The sequence below is a fragment of the Zonotrichia leucophrys genome, chromosome 15 (genome assembly GCF_028769735.1).
Source record: "Zonotrichia leucophrys gambelii isolate GWCS_2022_RI chromosome 15, RI_Zleu_2.0, whole genome shotgun sequence".
In the NCBI taxonomy this organism is placed as follows: Eukaryota; Metazoa; Chordata; class Aves; order Passeriformes; family Passerellidae; genus Zonotrichia; species Zonotrichia leucophrys.
In genome coordinates, this window is record NC_088185.1 from 14,007,100 (window position 1) to 14,034,233 (window position 27,134).

General features: G+C 60.4%; 2 protein-coding genes across 6 annotated transcripts; one reads left to right on the plus strand and one right to left on the minus strand.

Moving 5' to 3' along the window:
• The first annotated feature begins 819 nt into the window (after positions 1-819).
• SELENOM (selenoprotein M) lies at positions 820-2,837 on the plus strand. The gene is made up of 5 exons (XM_064727320.1): positions 820-1,397; positions 1,480-1,515; positions 1,600-1,634; positions 2,049-2,127; positions 2,217-2,837. Exons 1-5 carry the CDS (start codon positions 1,206-1,208, stop codon positions 2,427-2,429), a joined length of 555 nt encoding a protein of 184 aa, XP_064583390.1. The 5' UTR covers positions 820-1,205; the 3' UTR covers positions 2,430-2,837.
• Positions 2,838-3,467: 630 nt separating this feature from the next.
• Positions 3,468-25,396, minus strand: SMTN (smoothelin). 5 transcript variants are annotated; one of them, XM_064727309.1, is made up of 22 exons: positions 25,205-25,395; positions 20,064-20,224; positions 19,743-19,836; positions 19,558-19,636; positions 19,180-19,463; positions 17,597-17,699; positions 17,196-17,413; positions 17,005-17,068; positions 15,726-15,818; positions 14,874-15,203; positions 13,813-13,916; positions 11,705-11,821; positions 10,549-10,707; positions 10,382-10,457; positions 9,949-10,113; positions 9,337-9,399; positions 9,109-9,172; positions 8,609-8,779; positions 8,390-8,510; positions 8,167-8,318; positions 6,668-6,841; positions 4,256-4,394 (listed from the first exon to the last, which is right to left on the minus strand). In XM_064727309.1, exons 1-21 carry the CDS (start codon positions 25,253-25,255, stop codon positions 6,697-6,699), a joined length of 2,814 nt encoding a protein of 937 aa, XP_064583379.1. In that variant the 5' UTR covers positions 25,256-25,395; the 3' UTR covers positions 4,256-4,394; positions 6,668-6,696. The 5 variants fall into 5 exon arrangements, with proteins under 5 accessions (XP_064583378.1, XP_064583380.1, XP_064583381.1 ...); XM_064727308.1 differs by lacking the exon at positions 6,668-6,841 and having other exon boundaries at positions 3,468-4,394; positions 25,205-25,396; XM_064727310.1 differs by lacking the exon at positions 6,668-6,841 and having other exon boundaries at positions 3,468-4,394; positions 17,196-17,401.
• Between the last annotated feature and the right edge of the window lie 1,738 nt (positions 25,397-27,134).

A 27,134-nucleotide genomic window follows, 5' to 3' on the forward strand; every position in this document is an offset into this window, starting at 1 on the left:
AATTATATTTTTCTCCATATCTTTGTAAGAGTATTTTCAGCCTAAAACTAAAGGCATCTCTTTATCCCTCCCATCTAGGACTTGACTTCTTCACTGACCTCAGTGACTTCATGCCATTCTGCTACACGTTTGCACTGTGTGCTTTTCTCTCACTCGAGGGAGGATTGAAGCACTGAAAGAGTTAATATCTCACCTGGGGCTTGCAGACGGTTACACGGCCCTGGCCAGGCTCTGTAGCTTGCAGCCGGAGCTGCGGCTGGGCTGGGGGGTAAATGCAGTTAGGATCTGGGCAGCCAGGCCAGGACACAGCAGCAGCACACCGGGGGCTGATGGCTTCTCCTCCCCCTGCCCACTGGCTGCAGGTGAACCTCAATGGCAGCAGAATCTCGGCCGAGCCAGCCCAGCCCCGGCTGCTCCTGGGGCCCAGCGGAGCCCCCTCGGCCTGGGCTGGTGGCAGGGCAGGGCTCGGTAGCAGCAAGATGTCAGCAGCCGCGGCCCGGCCTCGGCCCCGCGGCCTCCCCTCTCCCTGCCCGGCAGCGATGGGGCCCGGCGGGCGCCCTGGGAAGGGGCTCGGGCCCGCGGCAGGGACTGCCCGCCCGGCCTGCCTGACACGGGCCCGGCCCAGCCTGACACGGGCCTGGCCCGGCCTCCTCACCTGCTCTCAGGCCAGAAGGGAAACAGACCCTCCTGGGCTTTTTTGTCTTTAACAGGTATCTTCACAGAGGCGTGTACAGTTTCCTTAGTAGTTTAACAAATTGTCAGTTTTCATACCTAATTACTGATTGATCTTTTTGTCAGACACAGGGGAAACTGCTAACAGCCTCTTTTAGAAAGCCGCTTCCATGACTGCCTCCAATATAAAACTGTGACAGTTGGTCTGTGTGTCGCTGTCTGTGTATCACTCTGTGTGTGTTGCTGTGTGTGTGTTGCTGTGTGTGTGTTGCTGTGTGTTGCCCTGTGTGTGTGTGTTGCTGTGTGTCGCTGTGTGTGTATCGCTGTCTGTGTGTTGCTGTGTGTTGCCCTGTGTGTGTGTGTTGCTGTGTGTCGCTGTGTGTCGTTGTCTGTGTGTTGCTCTGTGTGTGTCGCTGGTGTCGCTGTCGGTCTGTGCACGTTGAGCGCTCGCGGCTCTTACGCGCCATTCACACGGTGCGCACGCGTGTGCGCGCGCGACTCTTTCCGTTCGTGTGCGCGCGTGTTTTGCGCGCATGCCCGGCGCCGTGCGCGTGCCCGTGGCGCGCCGGACGTGGCAGCGGGCGGGAGCGATGCGGGCGGTGCTGCCGGGGCCGGGGCCGGGGCTGTGGCTGCTGCTGGCGGCGGCGCTGGCGGCGGGCAGCGGCTCGGAGCGCCCCCGGCTCCGCGAGACCGTGCTGCAGGACCTGGCCCGCGGCAAGGTGGAGGTGAGCGCGGGTGGGGGCCGCGGGACTCGCCGGGGCCGAGCCGGTGCCCGCCGGGTGCCTGACGAGGTGTCCTCTCCCGCAGACCTGCGGCGGGTGACGGCTGAATCGCCTCAGGGAGGTACGTACTGGGGCCGGGCCGGGCCGTGGCGGGGAGTCGGGGCTTCCCGACGCTGAGCTGGGCCCGACTGGCCATTCTCCGCAGGTGAAGGCGTTCGTCACCCAGGACATCCCATTCTAGTACCTGCCGGGAGCGGCTGCAGTGCTGGGGTCCGGACGGGACGGGAAGGGATGGGTGGGGGATGGGATGAAAGGGAATGAAGTATGGGAGGGGATGGGCTGAGGGACAGGATGGGGTTGGGGGGGTTTGTGAGGAATGAAGGACAGGGTTTGGGGAGGAGTGGAGAATGGGTAGTTGGGGAATGTGATAAAGGATAGGATGGTATTACATGGGAAAGAGGATGGGATGATGGACAGAACGGATAGGATGGAAGGCAATAGGATATGAGACAAGATGGGTTGGGATGGAGGATGGTACAGGATAGACAGGAATGGGATGTGACGGACGACAGAAGGGGATGTGATGAAGGATGGGATGGGACAAGGATTGCATGGGCCTGATCAGTGCTGCCCATTCCTTGACACATTGCCCAGCCATAACCTGGAGATGAAACACCTGCCTGGTGCTGACCCTGAGCTTGTGCTCCTCAGCCTCCGGTATGAGGAGCTAGAGGTGAGTGGGCAGTGTGGCACCTGCTGCCACAGGGCCTGGGGTGCTCGGTGCCCCCCAGGTGCCAGGCTACAGCCCCTGTCTGGGTGCAGAGAATTCCCCTGAGCGACATGACCCGGGAAGAGATCAACCAGCTGGTGCAGGAGTTGGGCTTCTACCGCAAGGAGACGCCTGATGCCCCTGTGCCAGAGGAGTTCCAGTTTGCCCCTGCCAAGTCTCTGCCAATACTGCTGCCCCCCCATGCACCCACTGCTGATGGCAAGACCCCACCCAAACACGACAAGGAAGAACACCCAGACCTCTAGCAAGGAATGGCACCCTTAGGACAGGGTCCTGCAGCCAGTCCCCAGTGCAAAGAATGAGGGCGTTATGGCAGCTGGACATGGTGTCACAGGGTGGCAAAGGTTTTCCCCCCCACTCTTGCTTGTGTGCTGGTTGATGCCCTCCTGTCCTTGGAGCTCATTATCCTTGGCAGAGGAGGAGCAGCATTTCTTACAGTCTCTTGCTGTACCCAGACATTTAGCTGCTCCCAGCACTGGGCAGCAGTATCCTGCCTGCATGGGACAGGATGAAACCCTCAGCAGAAAGCGCCAGGTGCTAAGGGTAGATGTGCTGAGTCCCAAAGGTGGGAGAGCTGTCCCAAGAAGGGGGCTTTACCCCCCAGCAGGCTTTATGTCATATCCAGCTCCTAGTAAAGCTTTTATTTGCAGTCATCTGCATTGTATCATCTTTTCAGAGGGAGCTCAGTCGTGTGCATCCCAAACTGCTCTGTTCCAAGGACAGCTGGGTGCCCCAGGGCTTCTCACAGAAGCAGAAGATGGCACAATCATAATCACTGCTGGTGGGCCACCTGCCAACCTACAGACCAACTGTGCTGTTCCCGTGTCACCCCTCCCCAGCATGATAGAGGGGTGAGGGTGGTGGGCACCATGGCATGGGATGAGCTGTTCTCACAGGGTGCAGGGGGATAGGCACGAGCCCATGAGTGAGTCCTGCAGTGTTGAACCAAAGCCCCATGGCTGCACTGGCCCAGTTGGAGACATCTGGCCCTCAGCTAGGGAAGGAAGTGGGGCACAGCTGCACTTGACCATAGTCTTGCTGGCCATATGGGAGTTTTTCCCTGTGCCAAGCCTGGGGCAATAGGGGGCAGTGAACCCTGGTCAGGGTGGCTCAGCTATGGACATAATCAATGAGGTGAGGAGCAATACATGCCCCAGTGTCCCTCTTGGCTGGGTAAGCAGTTCAGTTGCAGGTAGAGGGGCCTGCAGCAGCTGGGCTGCCAGCATTCCCCAAGCACTGTGGTGTGCAGTATGCCACTGGCAGAAGGACCTGAACCAGAGGCATTGCCCTAGATAAACCTTTATTATCTGACTGGCGTTGGTACACGTGTCAGCGCAGGTGTAGAGATGTGACAAAAGGGCAAGCAGCGCTGAGCACGTGGGTGGCCTTAGCTGGAGAGGAGAGTGGGGGCGGTTGTCCCAGCTTGCACCGTTCAACTTGCACTCCCCTGGGACCCCTTGCTGCTACCCCCTCCCCAGCCCACAGGTGCCCCTAATGTGGAAGTGCCTCAGGTGCAGGTGGAGGTGGGAAGCAGGGAGTTGGCACGGTTGTGGAGCTGTCCCCAGGGAGGTGACACCAAGCACGGCCTGCAGTGGGCAGAGAGGCTTCCTTGCAGGGGACCAAGGGAACCCCTGGCAGGTGCTGCCTGCAGGATATACCATGGCCCTGGTTGAACTGCACAGCCCTGCACAGCCACAGACCCATGGGGTGGCCCGAGTCTGAGGGCACAGCTGTGCCCGTGCCACCCCAGGGACATAGGGATGGTACCTGCAGGGCAAATAATTCCTGGAGAACAAATAACTTAAAAGGCTGGAGTATGGGGGGCAAGCCAATGTGGGAGCATCCCCAGCAGTGCCCACCTGGCTCTGCCCACAGGGTCAGCCCACAGCTGGCCGAGGCAGAAACAGCTCTGCCAAGGCAGAGGTGTGGGGGTGCCCTGGTGGAAGAATTCTGTCCTCAGTGCCAGACCCATGGCCCCCCAGACCCTCCCAGGCAAGCAGCTCCCTTGCCCACAGGCAGCTCTGGGGTGAGGGCAGCAGTGGGGTGGAAAGGGCAGGCTCTAGCACTCCTTCTGCCGCATGCGCAACTCGTGGCGACGCAGGTGGTTATAGAGGGACTGCACGTAGGTGAAGACGCACTTGGCGTCAGGCTTCTTCCCCATGATCATCATGTCTTCAACCTCCACCAGCGGCACGCAGTCCACCAGCGTCCTGCAGAGATGAAGCCTTCAGCATGGCCTCAAGCGGGCTGCCACGTGTGGGGCTGGGATGGGCACCCCACACTGCTTAGGGCCTGCTGGTGTGGGCACTGCTGCCCTCAGACCTGCTGAGCTCCTTTCGCATCCCCCCCACCCCACCCTGGTACCACAGTCCTGCTCCTGACACTGGGAAAAGCATGTGCTATCTGCCCTAGGAGGTGCCTGCCCCAGGGCAGGGGTGGCCCAATTGTCTGCACCCCTGGCTCCCCAGATGCTCTCCATCCCACTTGGTGCTGGCAATCATCCCCTGCTAAAGCTGTGCCCACCCTCCTCCTCTTGCTCCTCCAGCTGATGCTGATGTCCTCTAGAGAGAGGCCAGCCTGGCTGCAGGTGTCTGCCGTGCCCTAGCCTCAAACCCTACCAAGTGATTCAGGGAAAGCAGGGGGTGGTCTTGGTTAAGTGCTGCCCCTTACTCGTGCCTCATGTCCTGGCTCTGCTGTTTTGCCTTCCCCTAAGCCCTGCCAACCTGGCTCCCTCCCCTGCCCTGGACTGGAACCCAGGGGCTACCTGCACCAAGCCCAGCACTCCTTGCTGCTGGAGTGGGCGCCGCCCTGCCTCAGCTCACTCAGCCCTGGCCTATTTCCTTCTCTCCCTGCCCCACCACAGTGCAGGGGTCCATGCAGGACCTGGCTCCAGGAGCTACCAGTCTTGTGGCACCCTGGAAGATCAGTTGTGGTTGTGTCCCCATCCCCATAGAAACTTTGGGGCTCTGCCCCTGCCCTTTTGGCGGGGTGGCCTACTCTGTCTTGCCACCCATCCAGTTCCCTGGGCTATGTCTCTGCCCAGGTTGGGGCTCCTTGGGCGCTTGAAGGGGCTGATAACACAATTAGGAGTCCTGATGACAACCAGGAAGGGCTGGATCCAGGATTCCCCTCCAACCATGGAGGGGATCTGGCAACCTCTTGTCTGCTCCTTTCTACAGGGAGAGAAGGGGTGGGGGGCACAGAAGCAACCCTACCACTTCTGCCAACCCTCCTGGCCCTGCCCAGGCCCCACACCCCTACCAGACACTGTTTCCCCTTCAGGCTGCTGCTGGAGCAAGGGCTGCATTGGCACTGGGGGTGGTGCTGACACAAACCGGCAGCACCTGCTGCTGCCATGGCCAGTTCAGCTGCTTTGGCCTGGGCCACTCAAGTTTCTGCCCCCAAGGCTCTGGGTGCACAAGGATGACCCAAGGCAGGGATCTGCCCCCAAAGGCAGGGTACACAAGGAGGATCTGAATCCTAAGCTTGCCACCCACCACAACACCCTCAACCCCCAAGCCCTGAACCTCCCCTCTCCCCTCCTGCAGTAGCCCCACTGCACACGCTGGCCCCCTAGAAGAGTCCCACCCCAAGGAGTGACCCCAGCCAGTGCCAGCCCCTGGGGAGCACCAGGGCCCAGGAGAGCCCCCCACCCTGAGTCCCATGGGCCCAGCCATTGCATTAGGTCTCTGCTGCCTGCTCAGTGGGCTCCAAGCCCACAGCCTGACTGGCACCAGCCCCACCTCATGATTTGGCCACTGTGAGAGTGGGAGGGAAAATGCTTGGGGCCTTTGGAAAGCCCTTGCCACTGCCAGCCTGGCTCAGGGTAGTGGTGGAGCAATGGCAGTGCACAGAGAGTGACTCTGCCCTTATAAAGCCATTGTTTGGACCCTGGTGTGCCAGCACTGTGCAGAGTCAGGGGAGCCAGAGCTCTAGCGCCAGCCAGGATGCCCTGAGACAGGCACAAACACTGCAGGACCTGAGCCTTGAGTCACACTTTCCAGACTCCTGCTTCTGCCCATATATGAGCAGGCAGCTTCTTGGAGCTGGGCATGCACCCTGAGGCAGGGGAATGAGGCAGCAAGTGGAAGCAGTGATGCTGCAGCATCCTGAGGGGCCACCCACACTCAGCACCATTCAGAACACCTTGGGTGGCATCCCCAGCAGCTGACCCCTGGGTCAGGCTCAGCCCTGGGGGCCCGGCTCTGTTCTAACTACTGCCCTCCCCACAGCTGGAGAGCAAACAGCACTCCAGGGTGAAACAGTCCCCCCTGCCCAAACCCCCACAGGTGCTATTCCAGAAGGCTGAAGCCCAGCCAGCTGTCCCTGCCAACCTCCTGCTGGGTCCTGTCTGGCACCGCCAGGACTTGCCCCTCACCCATCAGCATCCCCCAGCCTCATCCACAGCCGAGGCAGTCAGTTCCCTGCCGAGCCCTGGTGGTGGTGGGCACATGGGCAGGTACTTGGAGGGGAAGGTTCTCACCATCAGTCCTGAGGGGGGCTGACAATGGGCTACGACTTTTTGGTTTTTACCAGCCCCTTCTGGACCAGGCAGCGATAGAATTCCTGAATGTATGTGTACACACACTTCCAATCTGGCTCGCGCATCCGGACCATGTCCTCCACGTCCAGCAACTGTGGACAGTCCGCGTGCTTCCTGGGTGCGGGGAGAGAGAGGGGCAAGCCAGTGACCGCAGCCCAGTCAGGGAGGGGAGGAAGAGAAAACAAGAGACACAGATCAGTGCAGTTCCCATCCCACTGGCAGCTGCTCCGCTCTGGCATGCTCTGGGGATGCACGATGCAGGGGCAGGAGGGCTCCAGGCACCCCATGCCAAGGCCATTCAGTGATACTGGGGGGGGCACAAGCAAGGGGGAAAGGGGCAGGTGAGTGGCGTGGAGAGGCGTGAAGTCCAGAGGGAAAGACAGACGGAAGAGGAGGAGGAGTAGGAGGACGAGTGAGGTGTTCTGGCACGCCAGGTGCTCGGGGTGCGGGTTCCAGAGTGGAGCAGCACTCTATACAGCTCCTGTATAGAACCGCTGGGAGGATGGCGGGGGGCAAGCCCAGCCCTCCTGCCCAGCTCCACTTGGAACCGCGCGGCACAGCCCTGGTGCAGGAAGCTCAGGAAAGGACGCTCACAAGAGCTGGAGGAGGAGGAAGGACGAGAGGCCACCTGGCTTCCAGGCCGGAGAGATCGATGGCTCTCTCAAGTCCGCGCACCAGTTTCCCAATTAAGGCAAAAAATCCATTAACAGGAGCGCCAAGAGCCAGGCCCACAGCCCCCTTCTCGCTCCACCAAACAGCACCACGGCACCCTGGGAGCTTGTGGGAATCCCCATCTCACCCTGCCACCCTGGACATCAGCAGGATGGGACCCCCCACCCCCAGCCCTGCCCCCTGGCAGGGTGCTGGAGAAGAGTGGGTGGGTGGGAGAGAGACAGAAGGAAGGAGAGAGGGGCTGGCTGCCAGCCCTCCAGCTAGGTGCACTCCCATCTCTCAGCACCCAGGAAAACCAGAAGCAAAAAGAGAAAGGAAGAAAACTGGAGAAGGTGCAATGGTGTTTGAGGCCCTATAACTGTGAAAGGAGGAACCTGGCATAGGCCAACCCTGCTCCCCCCACAGGCTGCAGTCCCACACCTGGTCCCCAGGATGGAAAGTACTGCTGGAAGCCAGCTGGGCTCATGGGGCTGCTGCTCTACCTTTGGGTGCTCTGCCCCACATTCATGAAACCAGACCCCTATACCCACCCTTGCCACACTAGACTGGGCTGCACTGGCCTCCTGTGACTCTGCCCATACCAGCTTCTGTTTGCCCCCACAGCACCTAACCTTGTTGTATTGCATGGGGGGAGTGACACCTAGAGGCACCCACCTCCAGCACCATCAACTCCATGTGTCCCCCCTCGCCCCAGTAGCGAGCAGCAGAGCCACCCCAAGCTGCTCCAAGCCATCCCAAGTCCATATGATGGCAAGAGAGGTACGTACTCTGCAGAAGAGAAGGCCACCTCGAAGTTTTGGCGGCGGTTCTGGGGCGTCAGCTTACTGTAGTCAAATGCATCAGGGAAGAAATTGTGGACCAAGGCACAGAAGGCCATGCCATCACTCCAGCTGGATGAGAAGTTCTGGATGTCCACGTGCTGAGAGAGCAACAAAGTTACCAAGGGACAGACTGACTGGCCCTGGGACAGGAAGAGGAAGTGGCACCCACCTCATAGCCCCGGGTCTTGGCTCTGCACCAGTCCAGCAACATCTGCTTGATACTGTTGGCATTAGGCACGCCAAAGCTGGAGGAGCGCTGCACAGCAGTCTGTGATGCTGCAGGGTTTGAACTGTGGCAGGAGACATGGGGTGTTATCCATAGCTGCAGGGTGTTGTTATTTGCGCAGCAGTTACTGCCCTGGCCAGCCTGCCCCAGGCCCAGCCTCACCTCCCACCCTCCTTCTGCAGCTTCTCCATCATGGCCTTGCGTGCCTGAGAGGCTGATGTCTTGGGCAGGCTCTGAGCCTTCATCAGTTCCTTCTTCTTCTCCGCCTGACGCCGTTCCAGCGCTGCCAGGCTGCTCTGCCGAGAAGCACTCTCATCTTCACGGTCAAAAATGCTGGGAGAGAGACAGGCAATGCTAAAGGGGCTCTGGGCAACCCAGAGGAGGGCCAACAGTGGTCTCAGCCCATGGCCAGCCCTGGAACTCTGGAGACCTCCATGTCTTTGGGATAGAAGAGAGGTGGCTTAAGGTCCTCAGCTGGCAGACCTATCTCTGTCCCCAAGGAAGGACCCACGAGAACCTCTGAACACAGTGGATGTACCTTAAGGACCAGGAGGCTTTGGAGTCCCATTTGCGTGAGGACACTGCAAGCTGGGCAGAGGATTTGTGCAAGCAGATAAGTGACAGTGACATGTGGGGCTGTCCCCACAGGAACCTCTGCTCACCTGCCTGTCTTTTTGGATGAGGAGCTGTAGGATGATTTAGTTTGAACGAAAGTGCTGTTGCCATCTGCAGAGAGAAAGGAAGGAAAGAGGCCCTGGGCAGGAGCTGAGGGCAGCTATGCCAGGAAGGCAGGACTCTGCCTGCACCAGGGCACTGACGGCTCAGCAGCAGCGATGCCCCAGGGTTACACCCTGAGGATGCTATGGGGAAAGGGCAGGAAAAACTCTTACTGTCTGATCTCTTCACATAACTTGACTCCATGGTTGTAGTACGGGAGGTCTTGCTGCCATCACCTGCAGGGACAAAGCAATGGGAACTGCTTGGCTGGGAAGAGCAGCACCCACAGACACTTGGTGCTGCCAAGCATTCACACCCACTCACTGCAATAGGGAGAAGTCCCAGGTGGTAGAGCCATGGGCATAGCAGGCAGAGGGAGGACAGAGGGCATGTGCCCCACAGGCAGAGAACAAAGAGGCAAGCGCAAAGCGACAGGGAGCTGGGGCATCCCTCAGCCCCTGCAGCCACTCAGCTTGAGCCATCCAGGGACTGGGAGAGCAGGGATATAGGAGACAAGACACAGGCCAAAGGTGCAGATGAGGCCCTGCCATCCTGACAGGGTTGGGGATTCAGAGTGAAGTCACCAGAGCAAAACCCTAATTATCCCCAGGCAGACTCTGGGCAAGCCAGAGACTCAGCTCTGGAACACTGTCCTGTTCCCAGGACAGTCTAGCCAGACTCGGGACAGGCAGCGAACGGCAAAGGAGCTGTAGTGGCGGAGCACTGGGAGGGATTCTGCAAGGCCCCCAAGGGCTGGCACACCCCCCTCCTGGCCCAGCTCATACTGGACTGGATAAGACGCTCAGTCTTGGTGACGGTGCTGCATGCCGAGCCATCGGCTGACTGAGTGCTCTGCGTGGTGGTGGTCTCTGTGGCATGGCCAGCCCTTCCTGTCACAGATTGGCTCCTAGCCTCCTGCAGCCGCTGGTCCCGCTCCTTCTCCCGCTGGTCTGCAAACATGAGTGGGAGATGGCATCAGCAGGGAAGTGGGGTGGTGTGCATGGTTCCTGCCACACCAGGAGTCCTGCAGCTGCTGCTGGCCACAACTGGTTTGTGGGAAGGATGATGTCCTTGGCGTCACAAAGCCAAGGGGGCAGCAGAGGAACCAGCACACACTGGTTCCTACTGCTTCCCCGCAGCTGGACAGCCACACTTGAGCACCCTATATTTGCTACCACCACCATTCTGATTCCAGCAGGGATCACCATCCCCGAGTACCTCGCTTGCGCTGGCGCAGCTCCCGCATGGCATTTCGAATCAGCCGTCGTTCCTCAAAGTCTGTTGTCTGATCCAGCTGCAGGAGGGGGAAGTCATCATTAGACTTCTGCCATCAGCTTGAGGTCCCTTTACCTTCTTGCAGGAGCCCAAACCAGAGGAAGAAGTACCATCTTATCCAGAATATCCTCATCCTCAATCTTGCTCAGCTCCTCGACATTCAGCTTGCTCCTTCTCTCCACCTCCCTCACTTGCACCTTCTCCATGCCGTTGGGCAGCTCTGGTTCTCGCCTTGGTGCCTGCTGCTGCTCCACCACCTCTGGCTCCATCTGCAAGAACATCACAATGCAGCTGAGCCCCCTGCCAGCTTGGCCACACCCCCACCGCTTCTCAGGGTCCAGGCCCTCATCACCCTGACACCTGCCCAGTGCCACAGGCCGTGAGAACCCTAGAGAGGATGTGCCTAAGTGTTCTCAGCTGGTGGGTGCTGCAAGCATCTGCAGCGCCCAAGGCAGGCAGGGGAACATGGTAATCTGCAGCACCCCATGCCCCAGGAAGACCCAGCAGTCCCTCTCTTCCTTCCAGTCTGGCTGCCATAATATCTCCAAATCCTCTCTCTGCTCCCTGGTAGGAGGTGGCTGGGTCCCCCAGCAAGCAGGAGTTGCCCACAGCTCTGGGCCGGGCAGTGGCTGTTACCCAGCAGTGGGCAAGGTGTCGGCAAGGCCAGTGCACACCATTAGCAGCACAGGGATTTTCACGGAATTAAGGGACTTAGTGCAGAGAAGAGCTTGTGCAGCAGGTCAAGAGCCTTCTTCTGCATTCCTGCCAGGATCTAAGCCAGTTCGGCCCCTGCCTGAGCACAGCCAAGTCCCTTTCAGCACAACCCCCCAGCAATGCATAGCAGGCAGCGGGCCAGGCCCAGAATAGGGCACAGGGCACCAGAGATGACAGACTGCGGCCAGAGCAGCCATGCACACACCTGGTCCCATCCTGCATCCTGTGACCTGGTAAACCGATCCGTGGCAAAGCCATCAGTCAGAGTTAACACTGGCCCATGCACCCATGCCACCACCTGTGCCTGGTGCTGTGGTGGAGGCAAGACTGCTGCCTGGGGCCTCCCACCTGGCACACTGGGAATGCAAAATAGGTGGGTGCACAGCCCCACCACAGTGAGCCCAAGGAGCGGCAGATCCCCACGGTGCCGTGTCCCCGTGCACCACTGCCACAGTCACGCCTTGTGCCAGGGCTACAAATACCCCCAGGAGCCCTGGGGGCTGGTGACCCCCTCCCTTCCCCCTGTCATGGGGCAGGGCTGCCCACACTCACGCTGCTGTTGCTTCGGGAGAGATGCACGGTTGATTGCTGGCGCGTACTGGAGAAAGTGGGTGGATGGGCCGCAGGGACACTGGGCTCCTCAGTGCCCTCAAAGTGAGTGCAAGGGTCCTGTGCTTCCAGAAAGAGGGTGCTGATGTCCTCCCTGGGGGGCACCTGCAGCCCTGGTGCCAGCAGATCGAGGCGGCGGCCCAGGCGCCCCAGCTCTGCCCGTAACTCCAGGTGCTCCTGTTCCAATGTCTGCAGTGCCTGTGCCAGTGCCTGCACTCGCTGCAGAGCCCGCTCCAGCTGCCCCTCTGCTGCCCCCCGGAATGCCACCAGCTCCTGCCGCAGCTCTGCCAGCTCTGCCACCCCAGCCTGCGCCAGTCCCTCCAAGCTGAGCCCTGGCATGATGGCGGTGCAGGCGCTGCGGCGAGCCCCGCTCAGCTGTCCTGCTGCCCTTTATAGGGGCCCAGGCACCCCCCCGGCTGGAGGCTGGCCCGCTCCCTGCCTGTGGGCTATTCTGGTCCCAGCAGCCGGGGGTCCCGTGCAGGGGTGCTGAGCCAGGCGCCACACTTGGCAGCACATCCGGCTGTGGGACCAGGTGGCTCAGCAAGGGGAGCCCTGCAAGAGGCCCCCCCACCCCTGGAGGCTGCCAGGGCCAGATACCAGCCTAGGGGCTGGTGGGGACCAGCCCTGACCACGGCAGTGCTGGGTGAATGAAAAAGCCAACCACTGCTATGTTCTTCTGCCCAAGAGACTTCCCACTCTGGGCCAGCATCACCCACAGCACAACATCTCCAGCTCCAGGCTGGCATTGGTGCAAGGGCCTTGGTCACAGCATGAATTTTAGGTCTTCATACCCCTGTGCTCCCCAATGCCTGGCCCAGGGGGAGTGGGTCCCTGCACAGGTAAAGGCAGCACCGCACCAACAAGAAGACATGCCACCGTGGCTACTGCCCCCAGGTCCCTACAGCCTGCTGGTCCTCCAACCAATCCCTACATGGCAGAGCTGCCAGCGCCACTGCCTCATCCTCCTCCTCCTCACTGCCCACCGGGAGCATACCTGGAAGCTGCATCTCCTGCCATGGCAGCCAATGGGTCTCAGGACAGACCCATTAATACCTTAATGAGAGCTGACAAGTGCTTGGGCCAAGCATGCCCAAGCGCATTGGCACAGGGAAGTCACCCCAGTACAGCCAGCTGCCCACAGGCAGGACCTGCTGGCAGGTGTGGGCAGCACCTGTGGGCACTGCCTGCCTCATGCTGGCAAGGGCTGGGCTGAGGATGGGGTAAGCCACTGGTACCACAGCCACTGGCAGTGACACAGGCCACCCACAGGGCTGTTCCTGCAGAGGCAGCCAGGCGTGCGCAGGGCCATGAGTGAAACAGAGCCACGTTTGACATCGTGGCTCCTGCCAAGGCGGCACACAGACGCCTTGCATTACCCTAGATGGGCAGGAGCAGATTAAAACACTTGAAGGGCTGTCTCCTGTGTGCACCCAGCCCCAGGATGGCCACAGCCTCACAGCCTGCCCTCTCTGCAAAAGGGTTGTTTTTTCAGGTTTTTTTTTCTTTCAGTTGCACCCAAGAATCCCTCCCCGGCAGGCTGGGGCTTTGAGCACTCTCCACTCAGGATGGCATAGCAGAAACATGAAAGACCCCAACCCACAGCTCCAGAGTGCTTTAGAGACCTTTGAGGAGTAGCCCCCCTCCAAGGCAGGCTCCCCAGACACATGGCCAAGGCCCATCCCCATGAGGAAAAACAGAGGGGTGGTTGGCAATGGGTTTTTCCTTGAGCTGCTGCCACCCTTAAAGGTGTTTAAAACAAAGCAAGACCCACAAAAGATTCCTTGTCCCCCTCTGCGCACCTCCCCTGGTGTGAGTACATGGTGGCACAGTCCAGAGTGCAGGGGGCTCATTTAGGGCTGTGCAACCAAACACAAAGTCCAGGGTCTCTTGATGAAAAAAAACCCTATCAAAACAAAAGCACCAACCAAAACCAGACAGAGCCTCTGCGGCACACTGCCTTCACTAACTCCTTGGTCCCTGGTCCCCATGCCTTGGAGCTGCCACATAATGGCCAGGTGGAGCACAGCTCCACAGACCCCCTGGGCACTCACCTTGGTGACATTACTGCTGACACTGCTGATGTTGCAGATGCTGCTGACGCTGCTGGGGATGGTGGTGATACGGATGGGGGCATTCCGCAGATCCAGAGTCACCTCTGCAAGGGGAGCAAGAGGCATGTGGGCTCTGAACCAGCCCACAGGCTCAGCCCCACAGCTGGGGAGTGGCTCTGGCTGGGCTATGTGCCTGCCTCGCACATCTTGCCCTAGCAGTGAGCACTGAGCTCTGGCACAGGGAAAGGGCTTTGGGGGCGAGCAAGAGATGGCGCACTTGAGATCCCTCACTGCCCTGGCTTATCATCCTCCCCAAAGAAGGGCACTTTCTGCAGTGTCTCAGCTGGAGCCAAGACCCCCCGATGCGAGGGATGGCCACAGGAGCATCCTGAGCCAGCCACATCTGCAGGCAAGCAGGGTTGGGGCAGGGCTGGAACAGACACAGTGCAGCTGTGGGATGGGGCAGAGCAGGATGGCGTGGGCTCCCCTGAACCAGCAGGTCAGTGGGGAGAGGATGGGGCAGGGCTGCGAGGGCAGGGCAGGGATTGGAGAATGACCCCAAACACGGTAAGTCGGTAGGGCTGGGGACAGGCTGCAGGGCCAGATGATCTCCCCAAACTGAGATGCTCCAAGCACGATGAGAGTGCATGCCAAAGGATGAGGGCTACCAGGCATGCTTTGTTCTTCTGGCACACTCAAATGCCCCTGCTGCCACCCTGCCACCGATCAGCACCCACCTGGCCTGGCTCACCCTGCCCGCCTCCACCTGCCCATTTATGCCCACCAAATGTCAGTGCCCGACGACCCATTGGCATCCACCTACTCCACTGCCCAGCTGTGCACACTGTCGTATTAGGAGCACAGTCCTGTAGTGCTTACAGCCCAGTAGATACCCATTCCCCTGCGGTGCCCACCTTCCCGAGAGATCCACATCTTTTTCAGTCCCACCTCCCTGCATGACACCCATGCCGATCACCCCTACAGTGAGTGTCAAGCCTTATGACAGATGCCATCTGCCCATTGGACCTGTCGTGCACACCCCGTACCCCACCAGTGCCCACCTGCCCGCTGGCTGCCGGGGGTGGCGGTGATGCGGGGCGCCAGGGGCTGCACGCGCCCGTCCTTGATCTCGATGGTGAAGAAGGTCTTCATGGCGTCGAGGCGGGAGCCGGCGGGGCGCGGGGCCGGGCGCTGCTCTGCGCCGCCGCTGCCCCGCGCGTTTTGAGCGGGCGCCGGCGGGGCCGTGCGGGGCTCCCGCTGCCATTGGGCGGCCCCGGACCCGGCCCCGGCCCGCCCCCCCGCGCCGCCCGCCCCCGCCGGCCCGAACCGCTGCGCGCGCTCCCGCACCGAGCCGGCGGCGGGGGAGGGCAGGGGTCCCGCGGGGCGCGGCGCTGCGGGGATGGGCGCGGGGTCACCGCACTGCGGCCGCCGGCGCGCGTCCCCGCCGGCCGGGCTTCGCACCGTGCACGCAGCGCCCCGCGGTGCCCCCTGCGATACACGCTGCCCCCCATCCTGGCGTGCCCCCTGCGATGCATGCTGGCCCCGCCCCGGGATGCCACACTGCGCATGCAGCCCCCCCGAGGTTGCCCACACGACGCACAATGCCCCCGGAGTGCCTGACCGTGCATGCAATCCCTCACGTGCTCACGGGAGGTACTGCTGTCCCCCAGAGATCCCATCATAAGCCAACATTTCCCAGGGTGGCTGCAGCCCTTCAAAGCCTCTTCTCCCTCCCCCCACTGCACATGGATAGGAGGGAGGGATTCTGGGCAAGAAGCAAAAGGGGCAGGTAGGCAGCCAGCAGCATCATGCGGCATCCTGGCACTGCAGAGCTCCGCACCTGCCCAGGCTCCAGCAGGGACATCCCACCACTGCGAAGCAGAGAATGGAGGCAGCCATCACTACGATCTTACCTGTGGGGCCAGCCAGGGAGGAGGGCACCAGCTCCCACCGGTGAGTATTCGGGCGAGCCGGGGTCCCCATGACCTCCTGGGTGGGCACTGATGCTTGGAAAGAGACAGGCCAGGGAAGGAATGACACAAAGGAGGCAGAGGATGAGCACAGCACAGGTGCTACCGGCATCGCCCCACTGCAGCACAGCACCCCTGCAGTCTCCCTCCCCATTACTCCACACTCCCCAGAGCTTAGTGCCAAAATCCACCAGCACTTGTGGGCTGCCTTGCACCCCGGGCATGGGCTCTGTCCTGCACTGCAAAACCACACTGCAGAGGGGAGGCTCTGCACCCAGCAGTGCAGTGGGGGTCCCTGGGATCTGTGTTGAAAGGTTGGGATCACCCCTGTCCTCACCAGGCCCTGGCATATCGTTGCCTCTGGAGAGACCTTGAAGGGGCTAGGTGGGTCAGCCTTCAAGGGTGCAGGCAGAGCTCTCTGCCCTTGGACTGGAGTCATTGATGTCCATGGAGGGAGGGGGCTCAGCTTCTCCTCAGAATCCAGGTTTGAGCCCCCTATGAGGCAAGGGAGGGGGGGGCAGATCTTGCACACTTGCCTCTATCCCAGGGCTGTGCCGTCTGCAACCTATCACCCCTAGCATATTCCTAGGGCTTCTTCCTTCCCAGGAGCCAGCAGCCTCCAGGGGCTCCTCAGAAGGACAGCAACCTCTGCCTGTCAGGGCAGCACCCCTGACCCTGGAAGCAGAGAGCTGCTTTTTGGTTTTTTCCCCATTTCCTCTTGGCACAGCCATGGGGATGGTTTTCCCAGCAGTAGGAAGAGGGCAACTGCTGCCACTGGAATCCCTCAGGGCTGTGGGGAGGCCCTGCAGGGTGCTGGGCCCAAGGTGGGGGTGGTCAGAGCCAGCCGTGCACAGCTCCCAGCCTTATTGGGACAAAGAATGCAAAAGGCCAGGGTTTGCTACTGGCACGGATTCCCTTTCATGGCCCTGCAGTAACCCGGCCAGAGTGAGAGACCCAGTAAACAGCCCGCCTGGCCCCCAGTTCCCTGGCTGGGATGGGCATTGCCACCACTTGGCTAGGCAGCAGTCGGCCCCCAGCTAGGGGTGGCTTTGGCCTGGCCGTGTCCTGCACTCACATTCCTGGCCGTGGGCTGGAGTCATGTCCCCAGGGCTGCCTGGGATGTACATGATGCAGGACAGGGGAGTGGGGGGCCTTGGGGTGGCACTGCCCAGCTGGCAGGGGGGCACAGCTCTCGTGTCACCCCCCTCAAGGCTACACTTACCCACTGATGGCCTCTCATGTCTCCCACCTGGCCCCAGCACCTGGCAGTGTACCCCAACATGAAGCTGTGGGAGCAGAGGGGCAGAGCACTCAGCTGGGGGTTACATGCAGTCCACCCATCAAGTTGGCTTCACCCCACAGAGTGCCAGCCCTGGTCAAGGACGGCAGTGGCAGCTGCCACCAGTTTTGTACCTGGCTGCCAGCACTGGGCTGGCCCCGGATGAACTGCTCCCCTCTGGGGCTTTGTGCCACACTGGGCTCTGGGGCGCTGGCAGGGCTGCCCAGGTTCCCTTCCTTCCAGGCTGCCTCGGGCTGATCCTGCTGCAGGTCCTCACCATCATCCTCAGGCTCTGGACTGGGCTCTGGGGCTGGCTGCAGCTCCAGGAGCACGAGGTTCCCTGAAACCACAGCTGCGAGTGAGAAGAGACTCTGCTCAGGTAGCCTGCAGCTGCCTGCAATGCATCCTGCAGCCCCTGCAGGCACCCGGCTGCCCTGCCCACCACTGTGAGATAGTACGCCCTCCATCGTCCTGCAGCTGGCCCCAGGCATGCAACCCAGACAGGATTTTGCCATGGACATTTGTGAGGACTCACCCTGAGCACCAGGTTTCTGGGGGTCCCCTGCTTGCTGGCTGCACAGCTCCTGCATCCCGGCTGGGACATGCTCCTGCTCCACCACATCCTCTTGCTTGCGGGCCTGGGGGGAGTAGAACCAGCCCTGCTCCAGTCTCCCACCGGGCCACCATGGCCCATTCCAGCCAGGCATGCATAGATTGTGGACTCTTCCCAAGCTATCCAGGTCGCTGCCTGCATGCTGCTGGGAATTGACAAGCCAGTCCCTGCACAGGGGTCACAAGAAGAGGCTCACAGGGGGACAAGTGTCCCCACACCCTGCTGCATCCTGTGGGCAGGGAGAGAGACAGTGTCTAGTGAAGGGGGACCCCAAACCTGCCCCATGCCTCCAGCCCAGGCCCTCCAGGGGTCTGTGATGAAGAGAACATCCAGGTCTACAATACCCTGTCCCTGTCCATAGCACCTGCAGCTCTGCTTTGCAAATGATGAAATATTCCAAACATAGGACTACACATAGGTGACAGATCTGTCTCTGACATAAGTCTGAGCAGGGTTGGGGTGTCCTGGTGTCAGCTGGAGAACAAGGTGCCAGTACTGGCTGTGCCAGTGCCTCTAGCAGCACCATTACTCTAGGGCAGGGGGAGATGAAGAGGAGCCTGTACCATGAGGGGGCACAGGAGAGCCAGGCCCCAAACCCAGGAATGGAAATGGCCAGATAGAAATCAGCCAGATCAAGTGGAACAGCCCTCTCAGCTGCTCAGTGATGTCCCAGCCCAGCCAGGGCTTGGGGGCAGCATGGCAGCACATCCAGATGAGGAGGCAGACGGGGCTGAAAGGTGGCACAAGGCTACATGTCTCTGGCAGTCTCCTGCTACAACCCTGGGACAGGCGGAGGAAGAAGCAGGGCTGGACAGAAGCAGATAGGAGAACCCACACCTTCTTACCTGGCTGCGGGTACACCCATTGCTTCTCCTCTTCCCACCCTTGCAGGGCAACCCCACAGGGTTGGATGCAGAGATCCCCTACCACCACAGAGTCTCTGCAGTGTCATCCCTGCTGCACTGAAAACCCCAGTTTGTGCTCATTCCTTGCAGCTCTGTCCATCAGTTAATCCCTCCCCCATCCAGAAAGCTCCCAGCAGCTTCAGTCCAGAATGAGCCCTGGCCCCTCAAAGGCTAGGAAGAACAGCCATCATGAGAAGGGGACAGGGAATCGAGGTTTCTACCCATGCAGGAAAACTGCTGCAGGAGAGATGAATAGCAGTTGCTTCCAAAGAGCCCCATCTCCAAGAACTGGAGCAGAGATGGGGGCACCACATGCACCAGGGGCTCCCAGATCCCCACCGGGTAGCATCCTTGGGAGAAGCCCAAGGGGCACCCTGGCCTGAAGACCTAGCCCCAGCTCACCACTGCTGGGGCCATGCTGGCACAGCCCAGCCATGTTTTCCCTGTCCCCAAAGACCCCAGCCCCACCTGTCTCAATCCCTTTGGTCAGGCAACCACAGCTTGCTTAGGGCTTTGTGCTCCAGACAGGCTGGCACAGGAATCCCAGTAAAAGGTGAAATCTTGAACAGTCCCACCCCCTGCAATGCTCTACACACTCACCACTGAGCCTTTGGGCTGCTGGGCAGGGGCCTGCTTCACAGCCTCCTCATACCCACTCTCCTCTGGCCTGGCCAGTGGTGGCTCTGCATCGTCCTGCGGGCTGCTCTCCCTACTCTTGTCTGCGCCTGGAGGCTTGGTGCTGTCCTCACCACAGCTTTTTTCACTCCCAGTAAAGGCTGGTGTTTCAGCATTGTCCTTCTGGAAAATTTTCATTTCTCCAGGCACAGTGGGAGGCTTGGTGCCATCCCTTCGGCTGCTCTGCACATTTCCAGCCAGGGCTGCAGCTGGGTGGGAGCAAAGATGGTGTTCAGGAAGGAGCTGCCCACATCTCACACCTTCCAGGGCTTCCCCCCCAAGAACATAGGAATGGTGCCTCACCTTCAATCTCCTCAGCCCGCAGCTTACGGATGGCAGCTCGGATCAGCTTGCGTTCCTCATACTCACCCGCTGCCCGCAGCTGTGAGGAAAGGACCCAGAAAAGCCCCAGCACAGGGTGACCCATGGTCAGCCCCAGCACAAGTTCCATCCCAGCAAACAGTCTGCCCCAGCACATGGTCGCTCACCAGTTTTGTCAGTTCCTCCACGCTGGTGATGGCTTCGAGCTGCTCAGACAAGGCAGCCAGGGCTGCCTGCTGCTCCTCTTCCAGGCGCTGGGACCTGAGCAGGGTGAGAGGAGTGGCCATCTGGGAGCTGTCACGGGTGCTTGCGAGCAAAGTCCCCTTGTGGGCAGCTGGCAGATCCAGGCAACAGGTCCCACCATGCACTAAGCTGCTCCCACCCTCATGTTCACTCAAATCTGTCCCAGCCATAGCGGGGCCAGGTACCGCAGCTCCCATCTCCCAGGGCAGAGGCACGGAATGACCCCAGCCCACAACAGGACTCACTGTGGCCAGTTCTCCTTGTTGTCCTGTCGGTGGCTGCTGCGTTCTGGGCGGAAGCGCTTGGATGCCAACGTCTCCTCGTCTTGCTCCAACTCCTGCCGCTGCAGCTCCCGGATAGCTGAGCGGATGCGGCGCCGCTCAGCCAGGTCCAGTGTGGCCTCCAGCTGGGTGCACAGGGCAGGGCTCAGCACCGGCTCTGTTTGCTGAGTCCCCATCTCAGCCCTGGTGCCGCCCTCTCCCATACTGCCATGAGTTGCCCACGCTCTGGACAAAGGCACTGTCTGTGTGTGGCACCCACATGCCCAGCGCACGCTGCCCGGCACTGCCAGGCCCTGCAGGAAGTGGGCATGGCCCCCCCACCCCGGGACAGGATGCTGGAACCAGCCATAGTGAAGAGAGGCTGTCACGGTGGAACCAAGGCCTCCAGGCATGTAAAGGTAAAAGAGACAAGCAAGGGAAATGAACACCCACCAGTGGTCCTACCGCCTGCAAGGGCTGGTGCACTGCAGCTCTGTCCCTCCCAGTAGCATCAGCTCTGGAATGAGTCCTCCTACCCATGCCAGTCCCTCCAGCAGCAAAGGGACAGGAGAGCCCATTCTCTTCTCATCCCCTGTTCCCCAGGAGGTGCTGGTTGAAAGGACCCCAGCATCCCACCAAGGAGTCATCTTGTCCACCTTGCAGCCCTCCCCATCCTCATTCACTGCTAGCACATAGCAGGTGGCTCTTGGAACCAAATCCATGAGTGGGATCTGTTCTAAATGCAAGTCCAACCCTTTATGTGTGGGAAGCACAGCCACAACTCACCCAAAAATGCCTCTCATGAACATCTCACAGGGACTCCAGGTGCTCCTCAGCTCACCAAAGGCCAGCACCTGGCATGGGCATACAGAGCTGCTCCCCCTCTTCCAGATCAAGTCAGCCCCACTACCAGCTCCAATTTTTCCAGAGTGCTATGAACACACCTCCTGATGTTCAAGGGGCAGAAGGCAGCCAGATAGGCAGTGAGAGGCCAGTCAGGGCAGGCATGGCCCCACTACCCTTACACTGTCCTGCTGTAGGACATCAACACCACCCCTTTTAATGGAGCTCATTAAAATAAACCAAATGACCAACACCAGCTGCTGTCAGCATCAAGCTCCTCATGCTGGGAGAAGCCATGGCTATGCCACAGGACAAGTGCATCAGTCCCTTCCCTTCCTATCCCATGGGCCACTGACAGGCCACCCATGCAGGCTCTCTGGGTTCCGCTGCAGCAGGGATCAGGGTTAGTCCCTTGACTGGACCTGAACTGAGCCACACTGGGGGCCCCACACCACTACCTGTATGCAGACTTCTCTGCAGAGAAGCTATCTCTCCAGAGAAGCTATTGCCCTTTGCCCTCTCTGCTTGGAGTTTGGTGATATGGCAGGGCATTCCCCATCTTAGTGAAGCTAGCAAGCACAGAGCAGGCACGGAGATGTCATGTGTCATCTCAGCAGCAGCCAAAACTGTTGTGCTCCAACCCTTGCCAGCCACAAAGCCCAATAGGGAGCATTATCCTTCCCCAACTGGGAAGATACTGGTGGCCAGGACTACCAAGCCCTAGGGCAAACCAACTCTAAAAACACACATAACCTCTGGGGGAGCTGCCTGGAGTCAGGGTGCTCTTTCCTTCCCACTCCAGCAGCCCCCACCACACTAGCAGGCAGCACCATCCCTTCCAGCAACCTGGCTAGACCTGAGGCCTGCAGCCCACTCTGGGCTTTTATCCAGATCAGGCACCTCTGCCACCACAAGGCCAGGGAAGCAGCTGGGAAGAGCAGGAGCCACGGCACTGCCAGAGCAGTGGAGTGTGTTAGAGAGAAAACCAGTGCCTCCATCCTCATGGGCCTCTTATTTCCCATCTGCCCTAGATGGCTGCTGGCATCCTTGGGATGCCACTACAGTGGTGACAACTACCACCAGGACAAAGGCATGGTCCAGCAGCAATGGTGGCCAGCCAGGAAGCCTGGCTCCCTGCAAACAGGGCAGCATAGATGGGCTGGGAAGTGGTGGAATTTGGTTCACCTCAAAATGAGGGGCTGAAGGCAGAGCTTTGTGGTAAGGACAAGCTCTCCCTGCAGCTATCCAAAGGCTTTGAGAACAGGAAAACAGTTCTCAGCTGCATATTGGGTGGCCAAGGTCTTGGCCGCTCCCTAAATAAGCTGCTGGCAGTGAGTGGCTTGGCCCCAGCAGCTGGGTCGGGCCAGCTGGTTGGGGGAGAGAGGAGAAGGGGCATGTACATAGCAGCTGCAAAAGTCGTGAGTGCCAGGAGAGGAAAGGAGGACACAATGGGACACCAGCCCTGCAGACACTGGTGCAGGAAACATGCTGGCACCAGTGTGTGCTGAGTGACACCCACTTGCCAGCTCTGGGGTCTGCCCTACGCAGGAGGCTCCAGCTGGGACCTGACATGCACTCAGGTCCTGGAAGGCTTCTCCCCACAGGAGAAATGGCAGGGCAAGAGAAAATGCCTTATTCCAAGCCCACGTCAGCAGGGAGCTAGAATGAGGCAAATAAGCAGCTTTGGAAGCGCCGTAGCCAGTAGCAAGGGAAAGCATGACGGAAACCACAACAGCTGCGAAGGACCAAGGGGCCCAACCCTGCCAGCACAGGAAGACTCAGGGATCGGCACATGCCGGGGCCCCATGGGCCCTGCCCAGCTGGCAGCAAATTAATGGTTCCAAGCAAACACTCTCCTCGGCACACAGAGTGCCTTTGTGAAAGGCACCCATAGGCTGCTTCCCCACTGGTGCCCAACACAGCAGTGCTCAGAGCCCTGGTGCAGTGGGCAGCTCCCCCAGGAGGGCTGCAATTAGCCTGGCATCCATCTGGCTCTTTGGAGTGCTGCAGTACACAGCAATTTGGAGGCTGGAGCCTGGCCACAGAGAAACTGCTTTGGGACATTCAATGAGCCTGGCACATTGAGCACCTCCTACGGCCTGAAGCTTCACTGTCACCTTTAGAAAGAGCCATGGGGAGCATGGCTTGGCTGCCCCCCGGGCAGAGGAAAGCAGGAAGGACACTAGATGACAGGGATACGGCAGGGATGCAGTGCTTCTCAGAGCCATTGAAGATTTGCCAAAGGCTACTGGGTATAAGAAGAAGGAGATCTCATGGCAGCAACTTTCCTAGCTCAAGCCTGCCTTGCCTCTGTCTCCAAAGGTATTTATATCCTCCTTAGTCAACCAGACTAAGAGTTGGAGAGGCTGGGAGAGGGAAGCATTCCCCAGCCCAAAGCTGGCAGACCTCAGCCTGGAGGTCGGTACAGCTGTGAGCACTCAAACAATCTCTTGCTTCTGGACATCCACCTAAGGGCCACCCTGCAGTAGCACTCACCCCATCCCCCACTACTCCCTCCTCCAGCTTCTCCAAGACCTTGGTCACTTTTATGCTGCTCCATTGGTTCATCACAACCGGCCTCCCTGGGACTGGGATACCAGTGGGCAGCTGGGGAAGGAATCATGCAGATGTCTATGGCAGGAGTTGCAGGGCAGGGGCTTCCTGGCAGCTCCCAGCCCAGCCAGCACAGGAGTGAGGGGGCTGCAGGGACCTCCTCAAGTCCCCCAGCCTCCTTCTTTCAGTTTCCCTGGGGACATTAGATGTTGCTGCCTAGGTGTCACTTAAGACAAATGAGGAGAAGCAAGGCAGAGTGGAGAGCTGGAGAGAGCAGAGAAGACGGGAGGAAGCTGTGGGAGAGGCAGTTTTCCCTTATATGGACTAATCCTCTTCCAGCTGAGTGGAGCCAAAAACCTAACCAGAAGAAAAATAATTCCTTCCCTGCCTCACACCAGCTCAGATGAGGCTTTCCCCAGCTTGTGCCACACAACACAGGGAAATGTGGGTCACAAGCACAGTGCTCTGGGAAGGCAAAGCCTCAGCGTGTCAAAGAAAAAGCATTCTTAGAAGCAGTGCTTGCTGCAGGATGAGATCCACCTCCCTGGTCTGGCCAGACACCAGGAACCCACTCTTCCTGAGGCTCCATCTCAGATCAGAGACCTTGGCTGGGACATGGCAGAGCTGGAGCACTGGCAAGATGGGAAGACACCCTGACTATCCATCCCCATGCCTCTGGATAGATGGTCCATTGGCCCCAGCATCACCCCACGAAAAGCAAGTGGGGTCCTCAGATCGAACCACGGGCAGGTCTGCGTGTCGTCACTCCGAGCTGGCTGAGGGCTGCAGGACAGAAGGCTCAGCCGGGGGCAGCCCTCGTGCGGACCCACTGCACAGCCCTCACTTCCCGCCGGCTTCCCGACTCTTTCCTGTTCCAGCAGAGCTGCCTTCCTGGCTGACTCAGCTTCCTGCTGTGACTATTCCCCATCGCTGGCCCGGGCCACCCCGGCTCTACCCCCGGGGCAGCCAGCACAGCCCTAGCCCCGGGCCGGGGGTCCCCGGGGTTGCCCAAAGCCGGGCACTTGTAGGGGCGTCCCGGGACACCAGGCTCGGCTGAGTATCCCGAGTCCTGTCTTCGGGACACGGAGGCCCTCGTCCTCCAGAGCCCACCGGCCGCGGCAGCGCACGACTGCAGCTCTCGCTCCTGGGGCAGCGCTCCGGCCGGTGCCCCAGGAGCCGCCGCGCAGGAGCGGATGGGATACAAAGCCATTCAGGCAGAGCCCGGGAAGTGCGCCTGGCACAGCGCCAGCTCCCCGGCAGCGCGGGAGCCCGCAAGGAGACAGCGGGGAACAGGGAACTGCGCCAGCATCGGGGAACGATTCACCGGGATCGGCCGAGAAGATGGAGCCGGGACAGGCGGTTACGGCCAGGTTGCGAGCAAAGAGCCAAAAGCGGTCAGAGCAGCGGGGCCAGAGTCTTCGAAATCACCAGAGCTAGTGCTGGAGCTCCCCCCGGCCCAGAGCTCGACCCAGGCCAGTGCGGGTCCCTCCAGGTGCTGCCGCCTGGGACCAGCGATGGGTCTCCAGCGCAACATCTGCTCCCAGACATGGCTCCAGAGTTCCCCCGGCCGAGCAACAGACCCGAGGCCCGCCCGGTCTCATTCTGCCCGCGCCTGAGACAGCGGCCCCCGGCCCGGGGGGCGGTTCAAGGAACCTCCAGGCACGATCTACCCCCGGAACCGCCGCGGGCGAGCACCATATCCCGAGACCCAGAGTAGTCTGGGGACTCACCAGCTTCCGCAGCGTTCCCTCGTCCATCCCGAGGAGACTCTCCTGAGACATCCTGCCCGTTGGGCCCGGGCTGCTGCGGCCGGGACCCGGTGGCGGCCGAGACAACAAAGCGCGGCCGGGGCGGCACGGCCCTGCGCTGGGTTCCACTGCGCTCCCGCCCCGCCCCGCTGCCCCCCTTTCCCGACTCCGCTCCGCTCCCGTTCGTGCTCCCAATAGCGCCGCGGGGCCACCGCTTCCCACCGCCCCGCCTCGCCCCGCCGCCGCCAGCCCGGCCCGGCGCCGCCCCGCCGGACCTACGGGTCCTGTATCCCGGTGCCCAGCCCTGTTCTGGCACCGTGTAACAGCAGCCGTGCCGTACCGTGCTGCGCCGAACTCCCGTCCCGGACCCCACGCCGGTGCCGGTGTGGCAGAATTCGGGCCTGGCCACCTTGGGGTAGCGCCCCAGGGTGTATCGCTGCCCGCAGAGTGTCCCGAGCCCAGCCGGGCCGCAGGGACTCCCCACCCGCAGGAGCTGCTGCGCCCCTCGGCTTGAGGGATGCGAGGCAGAGAGCCACCAGCACCTCCTGCCCAGAGGCCTTCCCCACCGGGCCCGGGGGATCACACCGTGGGATGCCCCTGCATGATCTGGGGAGCTGTTTGAGCTGCTCCCTGACGCTGCTGCAGGATCAATGCTCAGGGCACCCCCAAAAACTTGTGAAGGCTCCCTGAGGATATGTTGTGCCCCTCACATGGTCCTATTGCTTGCTGCAACTCAGAAGCTGCTTGTAGTGTCCTTGTCCCTACATCCTGTTCCAGGTCCTAGAAGGCAGTGCCGGGACAGCCAAGCCCTGGTGTCTCACTCTCGAGATGTTCCCCTGGAGACCCCAAGGTCCTTATCTGCAGTTGAAGCGCAGTCCTGCTCTGTAAAGGACAAACTTGTTGGGGCTCAATCTTGTTTCTGGGCAAAGGCCAGAAGTATTCCCTGGAGAGGACTAAGTACCTGAGATAACCCAGAGGTGTTGTGGGCTCTGCAAAGCAGGCAGTGGCCATCTGCCTCTAGCTCCTAGTTGAGGGGGAGAGGTGCTGCTCCCTGCCTTGTCCAGCAACCCAGAGACTCAGGGGCTTCTCCAGAGAAGGTCATAGAGATTAAGTTCACTGCTTTTCTGGGAGTTCCCAGCAAACTGGGAAGATGGATGGGGTGGAGCAGGACCACAGCATCATCTGACACAGGGAAGAACCCACCATGGTAGGCCAGAAAGCTGGGGTGTGGTAGAGGTACGCAGAAGGTCCAGCAGTTTCCATACTGGGAGTGTTGGTTCAGATGTCTCACTTCAGGCCTGTTTGCCAGGGTGGGTCTCCAGCTGCACTGGCATCCCAGAGCCCTCTGCTGCCCTAGGTTCCTCAGCAGCTCTCCACTCTCCAGGCCTGAGCAGCACTGGGCTCCACTGGAGCATGACAGCCCCTGCCCAAGCAACTACACTAAAGCCAACCCCTCCAAGCACTGTGGCATCTAACATAGCATCACCCTCTGCCAGTCTTAGCAGCAACATCATCTTCACTTGCTGGATGATCCCTGCCATGTCTGCCACAGAGCTGCCACACAGGGGTCTGGGGTCTGCCGTGCCCTCAATCTCTGCTGTCACACAGCCCCTCAGGGACCAGGCACCAGCACACTCAGGGGTCTGCATCACTTGCAGCTATGCTGTCACATGGGAGCAGGCACTGCCACATACCAAGCTCCTGGCCTTCAGGAAGCACAGCTGGCAGCAGCTCATCTGCCCTTGAAGTATGGGGGGGACCCCACTGCCAACCTTAAGCTGTTGAAGTTACACCAGGTTTGTTCCACAGCCCCTCTGGCAGCAGCAGCACTGAGCAGGGCAATGAATACTGACGTGTGGCTGGCAGCATGGACGGGAACCTCCCTTCCCTGCTGTATGCTGGCATTGCCAGA